Source organism: Camelina sativa, chromosome 9, assembly GCF_030686135.1.
Source record: "Camelina sativa cultivar CO46 ecotype springtype chromosome 9, ASM3068613v1".
Lineage (NCBI taxonomy): Eukaryota > Viridiplantae > Streptophyta > Magnoliopsida > Brassicales > Brassicaceae > Camelina > Camelina sativa.
This window is the reverse complement of record NC_141888.1, coordinates 33,468,857-33,481,712: the sequence shown is the minus strand read 5'-3', so window position 1 is coordinate 33,481,712 and position 12,856 is coordinate 33,468,857. Positions and strand designations below refer to the sequence as shown.

Genomic DNA, 12,856 nt, shown 5'->3' with positions numbered 1-12,856 from the left:
GACTTTGTGTACTTGAAGTTGCAGCCTTATCGACAGAATTCTGTGGTCTTGCGGATGAATCAAAAGCTAGCACCTAAATACTATGGACCTTACAAGGTGATTGACCGTTGTGGTGAAGTGGCTTATAAGCTGGAACTGCCTGAGGGAACTAAGATACATCCTGTCTTTCACGTGTCTCAGTTGAAGGAGCTGGTTGGTAATGTTCCTATTGCTACAAGCTTACCTACTATATTGCCTGATGTGTTTGAAAAGGAACCGGAGTTGATCTTGGAAAGGAAGATGGTTAATAGGCAAGGTCGTGCAGTTACTAAAGTTCTAGTAAAGTGGGTGAATGAACTAGTGGAGGAGGCAACGTGGGAGTTTCTGTTTGATTTGCGCAAGAAGTTCCCAGAGTTTGAGGCTTGAAGACCCTTGTGGACAAGGCTCTGCAATGGGGGGGGATTTGATATAGTTATATTGCAGAGTTCTCACGTGTGGCGTTGCACGTGCGAGTGCAAGTGGAGTAAATCAAGTAACACGTGGACGGCTAGAAGCGAGAGGCCGTTAGAATCTTCTGGAGAATAAGAGCAACTTGTTAGCTCATTTCTCATTTCTATCATTGATCAATTTGTAAAAAAACTCTTTTCTTAGATTTGTTGTGGTGATCGCTGGGTTTCTCTCTCTCGAGAGCTAGCGAGGTATTCCTCCGTGTTTCATGAACACCGAGTGATTCCGTTATCATAAATAAGTTGTTTGGTGATTTGCGATTGATTGTTGATTGTGAGGTTTATTTGTATTAATATAGTACTATTTATTTATTATGTATGCTTGAATTTTACAGTTGCTTAGGTGATTTTTCGTAGACAATGTGTTGATATAAGCTTGAAGATAGCTTAAGTTGGAGGCTATGCTAATCCTAACCAAGTCATGGTTCCTTATATAATGAATATATTTTGGAGTTATCTAAATATATGTGTTTTCAAATAGGATTAGAATTGGGGTTTTGTTATACTTTGTTTTCTTAAAGTCTTTATTCAATACGATGGACTCGGATAAGATGGATCTCTTCAACACGTTACCTGACGAGGTTGTTTCTCGTATCTTGTCATCACTTTCAACGAAGGAGGCTGCTTCAACATCGGTTCTCGCAAAGAGGTGGCGTAATCTGTTTGCGTTTGTCCATGATCTCTATTTCGATGACTCTGTTTTCCTGTACCCCAAAGAAGGTAAACGGGAAAAAGATGGGATTCTCCAGAGTTTCATGGATTTCGTGGAAAGGGTTTTGGCATTGCAGGGTGATTCTCCCATTAAGAAGTTCTCCCTTAATGTTAAAATTGGTGTTGATCCTGATCGTGTGGATCGTTGGATATGTAATGTGTTGCGACGCGGTGTTTTTCACCTTTATCTATTCGTCGACTTTGAAGAGGTGTACCCACTGCCTTACGAGATATCTGTCAGTAAGACACTTGTTGAGCTGAGGATAGGGTATGGAGTTGATCTTTATTCGTGGGGAGATGACATGTTTTTTCCTATGCTTAAGACTCTTGTTCTTGAGTTAGTTGAGTTTGGTAGGGGTCAGTTTCAGAAATTTCTTCCTGCTTGTCCTGTCCTTGAGGAATTAACGTTGGTTGATATGGAGTGGAGAGATAGGAATGAGATCTTGTCAAGTTTAAGCCTCAAGAAGCTTAAGATTACCTCCGAATACGGCTGTTTACGCACTCTTTCATTCGATACACCGAATCTTGTTTTCTTAGACTACTATGATTTTGTTGCGGAGGATTATCAAATAGTAAACTTAAACAGCTTAGTTGAGGTTGGGCTCAACCTTGTTGTTACTAAGGATCTATTCCATCGAGCAAGAGATAATGTGTGGAAGCTTATTCATGGAATAAGAAATGCTCAGATATTTCACATATCCCCTGTCACTTTCGAGGTCAGTTTCCTATTCCGTTGTCTTTTGTTATATACTCTCTGATTTCAGCTGGTCTCTATAAGAAGGAAAGCTGACCTTCAAATATGTGGACCATAACAATGTCTCTTGATTCAGGTGCTTTCTCTTTGCTGTGAAGCAATGCCGGTTTTTAAAAACCTTACAATTTTAAATGTTAGGAGTGTCATGCAGCAAGGATGGCAAGCAATGCCACTTCTTCTAAGAAACTGTCCACGTTTAGAAAGCCTATATCTTGGGTCAGTGTTCTAAAATGCGGCCTACGCGGATGCCTAGGCGGCGGTTATACGCTATGTGGTGACCGAGTGTCTCGAATTTTAGCTATGCGGTAATTTAGGCGGTTTTAAATAATTCGGACTTCTAATAGAGTTTAGGCGGACATTATGCGGTCTACGCGGACGCCTGTACGGATTCTAGACGGTATGTTGACTAAAATAGTAAAAAATACTGTAATTAAATATTTTTTTAAATAATATTTTTGTTTCTAATAAATATTATAATTACCTTCTAAAGTCTAAACTTATGAAATTTAATTTGGTTCCAAAGTAAGTATAAACTTACATTTTGTCAATTTTACAAGTTTTTGAATGGATTATGTTTTTTTTTATTTAAAATGTGAGATTATTATAGATTCTAAACTATTTTGATAGATAAGAGTTTATTGAATATAATATTTGATACTATATTTTTATTTTATGTTTTCTAAAATTAAAGTGTATAACTTTTCATCCTATATATATATATATATTATTTTTATATAAATATATATTCATATATCTAAAATATATAATTCGCCTACATTCCGCTTAGGCACCCGCATATACGGCTAGGCGCTAGGCGTTTATCCACCGTGTAGCAACCGCATAGCGCGTTTTAGAACACTGCTTGGGGTACATTTAAACACCAAACCCACTTCTCTTTTTTAGTTTCCCTACTAATGACTTTTGAAGTCGCTTATTCTCATCCTTGATGCGTTTTCAGGGACTCTTACACACTGTTACAGAGAAATGTGGTTATGTTTGTGACTGCATTTCTAGGAAGAAGAAAGGTCGTTCGCTCATGTCTTGTCCTGTGAAGAAGATACAGATTCAAGGATATAGAGGAACAATTAGAGAGACGCACATGATAAAGCATTTCTTGGACTATTGTCCAAGTTTGGAGGAGATGGAGATAATTGTCGAAGAAAAGGAACCTACTCTGTTTGAAATCCCTAAATGGTTTGAACTTGTCGAGGACACGCTGATGCACTACAACGAGATGTCGAGTTGCACTGTTAATTTCAGGGCGCTCGTTCCCGTGTACTGGAGGTGGACTCAAAAATGAAGTCTTTGGAGGATGAAAAATTTGCTTTCGTTATTTCATCTTTTGGTTTGTATTTTACTCAAGTACGATTTGTTTTATGTACTACTTAGTACAGTACTAGCTAGACGAAACCATTCCTGCTTCTCTACAATTTCAAAATTTAACGCTTTCACAATCTTTAGGTTTTTTAATGGGAGAATGCTCGATGGCTTACTATAGATATTGCCATGTCTTGAGAATTGGTTACAGTTCGTTCTTCCGTAGATAACAACAAGGAAAGGTTTCTGTTTGTGTTCACTTTTTAGTGACAGTTTGTGTTGCTTTCTAGTGTTTTTTCTCATCCTCTATTCCTCTGTTTTTTAACTGGTCGAAAACAAAATTAACAAATATTGTTCACAGTATTGTTTAATCACCTAAAACATGTCTTAAGCTTTGGTTACAATATCTCTGTCTTCTAGTGTGTTATCTTCGTTTGAACGAGAATCAGAATACTAATAGGTTCTCTTATGTAAAAAAAATGTACTGATACCAAAATTGGCTTTGATCGCTCGGAACAAATACATATCGTAGTATGTTTCAAACCTGTTAGTACAAAAATATCACCGACACAAACTGTTGTTATGTGTTTTTTTTAAAAAAGTTGTTTTGTTTCTGCTATGGACAAACAACTTTGTAGCCATACTTACCTGGTGACAGATAGGATGAGAATAAGCGATCATTGCACATGCACATCATGAAGATCTTTATGATGAAATCACTTATGATGTTAGATGATATATTCTCGTGGCAGATCCGACGCATGTGGGCTGTGGCAGTGGGAAGCCCATGTCATGAGCATCACTTTGTTTCCTCCTTCCGGAGTCAATCATAAACAAAATCTGCACTATTTACTTAAAATTTATTTTACATCAAAGAAAACTATATACAGTATAATATTCATGTATGTAAATGCAAAATATATGTGTGTAGAGTCGTCTTTTGTAAATATAGCTTTTGTTTTGTTTATGTGATTTTAATTGAGAAAACCAACAAAACACATCTGAAGTGAAGAACAAAAATACATCCAAACTTATTCTCTTTGGGAATTAGTGATTTGCATCTTTACAGTGTAATCGAACAAAATCTAGCTTGTCCTGAACTTTTTCGGTTATTAAAAAACAAAATATGTTCTGAAATAATGTCATTGCTTCAGTTCCGTTGGGACATTTTATATCCTAATCAAAGCATTGAGTGTTTTGTCCCACGATCATCGATTTTTCTTTACCGAAAGCTAAGACTTCAAAATGCAATTTTATTAGAGAAAAAATTATTTCGTAGATTTGTCCGAGATAATCATTTTGTGATATGATAAGAGCAAAATATTTGTTATTGATGATGATGCACAATTGACAAAAAGAAACAGTAAGAAATTACAAAAGAAAATATAATTATTACAAGGTTTTCACCGGAGCTTTATAAGATGTTTTGATTCATGGTGTGAGCTTAAGTTTGAGAAATCAAATAATAGAACATACGATTCATGTTACAGACAAAGTATGATGCAGAAGGGACCACACCCATGTAACCATTGTCCCAAAGATCAACCGTCGTCATATTGGGTCTACTTGGTTGGCCCATATTTTCTCAACCACAAATTGAGAAGACCCCAAATAATTTGCAACTAATAAAACCATAACGTATCACTTGTTTTTGTCCTCTTCGTCTTCATTTTTTTTTTTTTTTAATTTTTCTTCCCTAAAAACTAGACCAAATTATCCCATCTCTCAACACCATTTCTTGTTTTAACAACGCACATTAACTAACTCATTAATTTAGATGACCATAAAACAATTACTATGAAAAAAACTGAAAAAGGTTGTGGTTGAATAATGATTAACCAAGGCGAATAGAAGAAAGCTGGTAATAGCTAATATATGTAGATCTTCTTGGGGTCGATCATTGATGTAATTTATGTATAACACAGAACCCACCAATATATAAATATATTAGAATTGGGGTAAGTGTCAGGTTGGTCAATGGTGAAAGAAACCGGTTCTGATAATCTCAATCCCAATAAACCAACCCCCCTCTGCGTTCCCTCCTTGGAAACATCACCTACCCTCTATAGTATATTTTATTCTCTTACTATATTAGTGGATCATTATAAGTTCATAACACTACAAAATTAATGTTTGAATTTATTAATATCTTATACTAAATCGATATCGCACTAAATTTCGTTACGATGGTGGTGAAACTTCTAAGATACTAGTAATAAGTTAGTTTTAGTTGTAAATACTTCATAGAGGACGGACATAAACAAAAATAAGCACTCGAAGAACTAGAAGAAGTGAATTGTGTAAAGGACTCATGCGGACACATGAGCACGACTTTTCTCTTTCTTTATTTCTTGTAGGAGTAATAAATACTTCCTTGGAAAGTCTTGGAAACCATGAAAGAAAAAAAAAAGAGTTGACAAAAGAGATGAGCTATAGGGATAGATTTGTAAAGGAGGAAATGAAAAGGTAGGTTCCAAAAAAGATGTCACGTGGCTCCCATGCGAGATGTAAAAATCATGTGGATATCTTCGTCTCTGTGCAACTGCAACTAGTTAAGTAGATCATCATAGTACCACCACCACTTCACTATCTACAACTGTAGTATCTATCTCTATTCATTCTCCCTACCTATTATATAGAGTATGTATCTATATAGAGAGAGAGTGTGTGTGTGTGGAAGTAAAGGCACATGGGAGCTAAGATAGATGGAGAGAAACTCATGTGAGCACATGTGCTTTCCTTTTCTCTTTTCCTTTTTTACGGAGCTTTTGTGGATCCCATCTCCTTCTCCTCTCTCCCATGCAACCTGGCGCAGGTGATTCCCCTCCGCTTTCTTATCACGCGCCTCACTCTCGCGTTGGATTTTGTTTAGTCTTTCTCCTTGTTGCTTGCTTACTTAGCTATGATGACTTTGAGCATTTGTGAGTAGTAATAAAAGTCATGCTGAGTTGAAATTTGAAACTTTTGGAATTGTATATGGTAACCACTGATTTGAGATTAGTATGTAAACTACTACTTATGAGATTTATCTGATCTATATGCTACTAATTTGAGGACTAATTGAAAAAAGAAGATTGATTGGTTTTTAATCTCACATCCTAAGGTACATTACATACATACATAGACATAGACTATAGAAGAATGGTCAAGCTAACAAAATACATGAAGAGCATGTATTGCATTTTGTCGTACGCATGCATAGGCCATATCATAGGTAAGTTTAGATTAAATAGTAGTACTACTTAGTAGTCTTAGTTTATCTACAAAGTGAAATATAGTATATATATATAGTATGAAACCCCATCATCGCTGTTTCCGAAAAGAATACAAAACAAAGACCCACAAGTCAAAAGTCTGGATTAAGTTTTAAACACATGTCGATAAGTCTATTATTACTAAACTAAGCATGTTACAATTTGTTAATGACACGCATTTCTCAGTTAAACTTTTTCTGATTTTTTTTTGTATTTTTTTGTATTTTTTTAAAAGACAAATAAAGATCCAATCTATCTATCTGTCAGGACCTCAGGGAGATCCACTTGAGTATAGTGACGTCTCCACTAAAATACCACACAACATAGCGCGTGTTACTCACGATCCAAATCCTACTCTCTAAAACCAACAAAAACAAAACAAAACAAACACTCCACATAATTCGAAAATCACAACTGGACCCAGCTTTGATGGCATACCGGTATTACCCAATTTCGAAAATTTATAGCTAAACCAAAACCTAAACTCTGAATCAAACAAAACCATAATCCACAATTAACAACATAGCAGTAGCACTAAACTCTTAACCAAACACACTTAGGATTCAGGTCATAAGTCAATCAATTAGGGGCAAACCAGAGTAAACCAAAGTAAAAACAAACCGGAATAGTTAAACCGGTCCTACTACTCTAATTAATCTACTGAATTTCCCATCACTCATATATAATTACACACATATCTCTCTTACCCCTTTTCTTCCAACACATCCTCTCTCCCTCCGTCAATGGAGAAAACCCTAGCCTCTTCCCATACCAAACGCTCTTCTCCATCTCCATCCACCGCTGTGAACACAACAAGCTCCACCGGTTTCAACCGCAGAACCAAACAGAGGTTGTCTGATGCAACGGCGAGTGTAAGCGAGACGACCCGCGTAGAAGATGACGGAGACGAAGAAGAAGGAGTGGAGGAGAAGATCGAGGCGCTTCAGACAATAGTACCCGGAGGAACGGCTCTTGGTGTCGACGCGCTGTTCGAAGAGACAGCTAGTTACATTTTGGCTCTGCAGTGTCAGATCAATGCCATCAAAGTCCTTACTGCGTTTCTTGAGCGCTGTGAGAAAGATGATATGAAATTTGGAGGTTGAAGATGACTGAACAAACAATTTGGAATTCTCTCTGTTTTTTTTTTTCACTTATATTATTTCTTTTTAATGTGGCTTAGTTTAAGTTCATAATCTAGTTTTTTTTTCTCCTTTATATAATGTCTTTTAGTTCTAAATATTACGAAAAAAGCTTCACTTTAAAATTCGAAATCTATATATAAAAGAGCCAATTAGATTTGATAGAAATGTAAAAGTTAATGATAAATAGTTTGGGAAAGAACATAATTAAGTCATAAACTCATCGCATGTTACGGAAAAGGAATAAATAAATAAATAATGAATACTGCAGAGTGCAGACGACTATAACAAAGTTGGGCCTGATGGAGTTAACCACTAATGGTTATAAGGCCCATATAACAGAGTTGACTGTAAATGATGATTCTAATTCCAAGTGGACTTGCTTTTTAAAACACGTGGGTATTCAGAACCGGCCAATTTTCTCAACGCCACTATAAACCCTAAAAATCGAATCTTTAAACCGATTAGCCGATTCCTCCACCGGAAAAAAAAATCTCATCTTTTCATATTCCCCACCACTGCCAAATCGGAAGGTAATTCTCAAGACAGATACTTGGGTTTATGGAAATTTCTTTGATTATGATGTTTTTGGTTGCTGAGAAAAAGTCAAAGAGTGACTGATTCTCTAAAAAAGCAACGAACTTTAATTTGATTTTGTCATTGTGTTGAGTTATTTCATGTTATTTGCGTCTTGATTTCTGTGTTGAATTTTTCTCTGGTAGCAAGCAGTGTAAAATGGCGGATGAGGTGGTGATTCACAGCGATGTTGAAGATCGTTCGGCGAAGGGGATCTCCGAGTCAAAGGAACTGGAGAGGAAGATTGAGGAATCTGAGATCAAGAACCAGGAGCTTAAGAAGGAGAATCTCGATTTGAAGGAGAAGCTAGAGAGGCTTACGGGAGAAATTCAAGAGATGAAAGGTGTAGAAGAGGATATGAATCAGAGGTTCGGAGAAATGGAGAAAGAGATTGAGGAATACGAGGAAGAGAAGAAGGCTCTGGAATCTATTTCTACGAGAGCTGTGGAGCTTGAAACAGAGGTGTCGAATCTTCAGGATGATCTCTTCACTTCCTTGAACGGCGTTGATAAGACTGCGGAAGAAGTGGTGGAGCTGAAGAAGGCGTTGGCTGAGAAAGTGGAGTTGCTGGAGGGGTGTGAGAAGGAAGCTGAGGGTTTAAGGAAAGATAGAGCTGAGGTTGAGAAGAGGGTTAGGGATTTGGAGAGGAAGATTGGGGTTTTGGAAGTGAGGGAAATGGAGGAGAAGAGTAAGAAACTTAGATTAGAAGAGGAGTTGAGGGAGAAAGCTGATGAGAAAGAGAGAGAGATTGATGAATTGCAGAAGAAAGTTAGTGTTTTGAGTCTGGAATTGGTGAAGAATGGAGAGGAATTGGAGAAATTGAAGTCTGGGAAGAAGCTGACGGAGGTAGTTTTGAGTGAAAGTCAAGAAAGGGAGAAGGTGATGGAGTTGAAGAAGGAAGAGTTGCTGAAGAAGGTTGAGGAAGGTAATAAGACTGTTTTTGGGTTGAATGAGAGAGCCAGGAATCTTAGTAATGGAGTCAGAGACACAAATGGTGGTGACCAAAAGGGTTCCGTGGAAGCAGAGTTTCAGTGGCCAGTGGTTGCTGCTGGATCAGTTGGAGCTGTTGGTTTGGTTGCAGCAACCTTGTTCGTCTGCTATTCTAAGCTAAGGTGATTCTGATGAATATGTAGTAGTGGAATAATAACTGATGAACAACAACAAGGTCTTAAAGATTGATATCAGGAATGGATTTTATACAGGTTGGCTACAAATTTGTTTTGGGTTCGGATTTTTGAGTTTGTGATGTTTGTTGATTGTTGGCTATCATGTTTTTTTCTTGATGGGATCAGCTTTGATTGATTAAGCCACGCTTATTGCAACTGTTCTTTATCACTTCTACTTTGGCTTATAGATTTGCTTGAGCAGTGCTTCTTCTTTACCTCTTTAGTCCATGAATGAAGATAGCTTTATATTACCACTGATTTTGAAATGTTTCTTGGGAGAACATATTAAGGTTTATGATTCATGGAATGGATCCACTCATTATTGTAGATCAGGAGGTTACCTTAAGACTGAAATCTCTGGTCTAGAACCTTCTCTAGTTTTGTTCTTTTGCTCGTTTGTTTGAGAATCACAGACTTCCAAGATTTCAAACGGGAGATTACCAGAGTGAATAAACTTTTACATACAATTTAGGACAAGAGGGGGCTCATGAGCAAAAACATACAATTTGACTTGAACATTCTTTGTTCATTTGGACAAGCCATGGAATGTTTTTGTTTTGTATAGGTTTTTGATCAGCTTTGATTACTGTCCGTTTATATTTTTGGAAATCAAATAGTAAAAAAAGAGTCATCTTTTGTTTTTTCTAAAACAGCTCCAAGAAATCTGGAATATGATGTCGGTAAACAACTTGCAACAACTTTTGTTGGGTCAATAAAAGTGAAAACAATATTATAAAAAACGATTGAGATGCAGACCCCATCGATGGCTGCCTCCACCACTACCTTGTACTACCCAATCCCTAAAAGTTTCCTTCTTTCTTCTCCTCCCCGTCACAAACGAAACCCTAATCTCATATCTTGCTCCACCAAACCCATCATCTGCTCTCCTCCGTCGCCCTCTTCTCCTCCTCTGCAAACGACAACAAACCATCGGAGCCAAAAGCGTTTACCCACTTTTGAAGATTCGTTTCTTCTTTACCAATTCAGCTCCCCGAACGAAGAAGACCCAGGATTCTCTAACCGGATCCCTGAACAATTCGACGGAGAGCCACGCGAATTGGTGTTGCCGAGTGTTGTACAAGACAACAACAAGGGGTTGTCGATTTTTTCGTCGAACATGTGGTGGGCAGATCTGAAAGCGGCTGTTGGGCAACGAATCAATGTTGAGGGTATCGTTTCTTCGGTCTCCGTTGTCGTTAAGGATCGTCGTTTGGTTATTCCGCATGTTTCTGTGAAAGATTTGAGGTATATTGATTGGGGAGAGCTCAAGAGAAAGGGCTTCAAAGGTGTAGTCTTCGATAAAGATAATACTCTTACGGCTCCTTATTCTCTAGCGATTTGGCCACCACTCCGGCCTTCCATTGAGCAGTGTAAAGCCGTATTTGGTCATGACATCGCCGTCTTTAGCAATTCCGCTGGTAAATTTTTGACTCTTTTTGTTTGTTTGGTTATAGTTGTTAGTTTCTGGTTGATTGAAAAATGCTAACTTTGGTGTAATCAGGGCTTACGGAATATGATCATGATGATTCGAAAGCTAAAGCATTGGAGGCTGAAATAGGAATTAGAGTATTGAGGCATAGTAAGTGACTTGAGCTTCTGTGAATGTCTTGTTTTTTTTTTTTAATCTTAATCATTGTAACTGATTGTTGATGAGGACTGTTTATTTGATTTATGACTTAAGGAGTAAAGAAGCCTGCGGGAACTGCTGAAGAAGTCGAGAAACACTTTGGTTGCACATCTTCGGAGCTAATCATGGTAATTTCATGATGAATGTTTTAAGGATGAAAACTGGTGATTTGAGTTTTGGTAGATAAGATGTTTATGTGTTTCATGAGCAGGTGGGTGATCGACCTTTCACAGATATTGTTTACGGGAACAGAAACGGGTTTCTAACCGTGTTAACCGAACCTTTGAGTCGAGCTGAGGAGCCTTTCATTGTTAGACAGGTTGGTTTTTGTCTCCCCTTCCTTTTTTGTAGTATACTCTGGTGGTTCTGATTCAGGGATGGAAGTACAGAACTCTGTTTCTGCATCTTTAGTTTTTTCAGTAATCTTGAATAGTATAGCTGAATGGAGTTATTTTACTTACTTGTTGCAGGTGAGGAGATTAGAGTTGGCCTTGTTGAAACGTTGGTTGAGAAAAGGTTTGAAGCCTGTGGATCATAGTTTGGTATCAGATGTAACACAGTTTATTAAGGTTCCATCAGATTTGTAAGAAGGATTCTCAGTTTGCTCCTTTTTTTTTTTTATGCGCAATGACAATTTTGACGTTTTGGGTTTTGGCCAAATGCATTAAGTTGAGAAATGCCTTATTTAATTTTGTATTCTATTTTTTGTACCGGCAAGATCAACACATCAGGGATCTTCAAAATAAAAGCATATTTACGCATAGAGGTGAGGAATTAAACAATTATGTGATGTTTCTGAAAAATGGTAAATAATATTTTGCTACTAATACTGCGAAATCTAGAGCTTAAGATGATAACTATGTTGTAGCTTGTTAACCATGGACATTTCGAGTAAAAAAGTGAAGACATTAAGAACAACTCAAAGCAAATTGTGTCGAAGAACTAAAATGACGGCAAGCCATCAATAGTAAATGACTAGAAAAACTTGGAAAAATAGAAGAAAGTTCAATGATTTTGCAATTGCTTTGATTTGAAACGGTTTACAAGCCAATTAAATGAAGAACCGAAATAAAATTAAATGGGAACTTTGGGAAAACTATGAGGAAGTCTTGTTCTTCAGAGACTTCTGTTTGCAGTCTACTTCTTGTACAGGTAATCACTCACAAGGAGTTCGACATCGCAACTCAGATGACTTGTTGTAGTCTTCTATCATCTGCAGGGTACGTTTAGACACCTCCGGGATTCTGAGCTCTGTAGGATCATTCTCTTCAATATAAATCTCAATCTTCTTCAAACATGGGAAATATTCCAAGAAATGTTTTATCATTGTCATCTCTTTCATTGTTCCTCGAAACCCTTGAATCTCTAACATCTTGACTGGGCAAGATGTGAGCGAATGACCTTTGTCCTCCCGAGAAATGCAGTCACAAGCATCCCCGCATTTATCTGTCGCATGGTGCAACAGACCCTGAACGCATGGAGGAGACAATAAGGGATTCCATGTTTGAACTCAACATATGGACTACATGTTTGGAAAATGAGTTGTTTATATACCTCAATGACTAGAGTTTCTAAATGTGAGTTACTTAGAAGAACTGGCATTGCCGGCCAACCTCGTTCCTTGTCACTCGTAATATGTAACGATTTGAGGTTTTTGAACACTGGCATCGATTCACAGCATAGAGAAAGCACCCGAAAACAAGAAAAATACACAACTAAATCATTTGCAATTACATGTTTCAACACTAGCCCTTCACTGTTTGTTTAATGAGATTGAACAAACATGACGCCATTCTAACTCTTTTTCTTCTTCGTGTTCATTCTTTA

General features: G+C 37.3%; 4 protein-coding genes across 5 annotated transcripts; all 4 read left to right on the top strand.

Moving 5' to 3' along the window:
- The first annotated feature begins 1,021 nt into the window (after positions 1–1,021).
- LOC104715787 (putative F-box protein At3g58860) lies at positions 1,022–3,495 on the top strand. The gene is made up of 3 exons (XM_010433163.2): positions 1,022–1,912; positions 2,027–2,170; positions 2,909–3,495. Exons 1-3 carry the CDS (start codon positions 1,022–1,024, stop codon positions 3,248–3,250), a joined length of 1,377 nt encoding a protein of 458 aa, XP_010431465.1. The 3' UTR covers positions 3,251–3,495.
- Positions 3,496–7,098: 3,603 nt separating this feature from the next.
- LOC104712569 (transcription factor PAR2) lies at positions 7,099–7,785 on the top strand. The gene has a single exon (XM_010429495.3). It carries the CDS (start codon positions 7,265–7,267, stop codon positions 7,622–7,624), a length of 360 nt encoding a protein of 119 aa, XP_010427797.1. The 5' UTR covers positions 7,099–7,264; the 3' UTR covers positions 7,625–7,785.
- A 240-nt stretch (positions 7,786–8,025) lies between these two features.
- LOC104712568 (peroxisomal and mitochondrial division factor 1) lies at positions 8,026–9,617 on the top strand. 2 transcript variants are annotated; one of them, XM_010429493.3, is made up of 2 exons: positions 8,026–8,193; positions 8,383–9,617. In XM_010429493.3, the coding sequence occupies exon 2, from the start codon at positions 8,396–8,398 to the stop codon at positions 9,350–9,352; it is 957 nt and encodes a 318-aa protein (XP_010427795.1). In that variant the 5' UTR covers positions 8,026–8,193; positions 8,383–8,395; the 3' UTR covers positions 9,353–9,617. The 2 variants fall into 2 exon arrangements, with proteins under 2 accessions (XP_010427795.1, XP_010427796.1); XM_010429494.3 differs by having other exon boundaries at positions 8,042–8,193; positions 8,390–9,617.
- A 95-nt stretch (positions 9,618–9,712) lies between these two features.
- On the top strand, positions 9,713–11,718 carry LOC104712567 (phosphatidylglycerophosphate phosphatase 1, chloroplastic/mitochondrial). The gene is made up of 5 exons (XM_010429492.3): positions 9,713–10,820; positions 10,904–10,981; positions 11,084–11,157; positions 11,241–11,348; positions 11,500–11,718. Exons 1-5 carry the CDS (start codon positions 10,151–10,153, stop codon positions 11,614–11,616), a joined length of 1,047 nt encoding a protein of 348 aa, XP_010427794.1. The 5' UTR covers positions 9,713–10,150; the 3' UTR covers positions 11,617–11,718.
- The last annotated feature ends 1,138 nt before the right edge of the window (positions 11,719–12,856 follow it).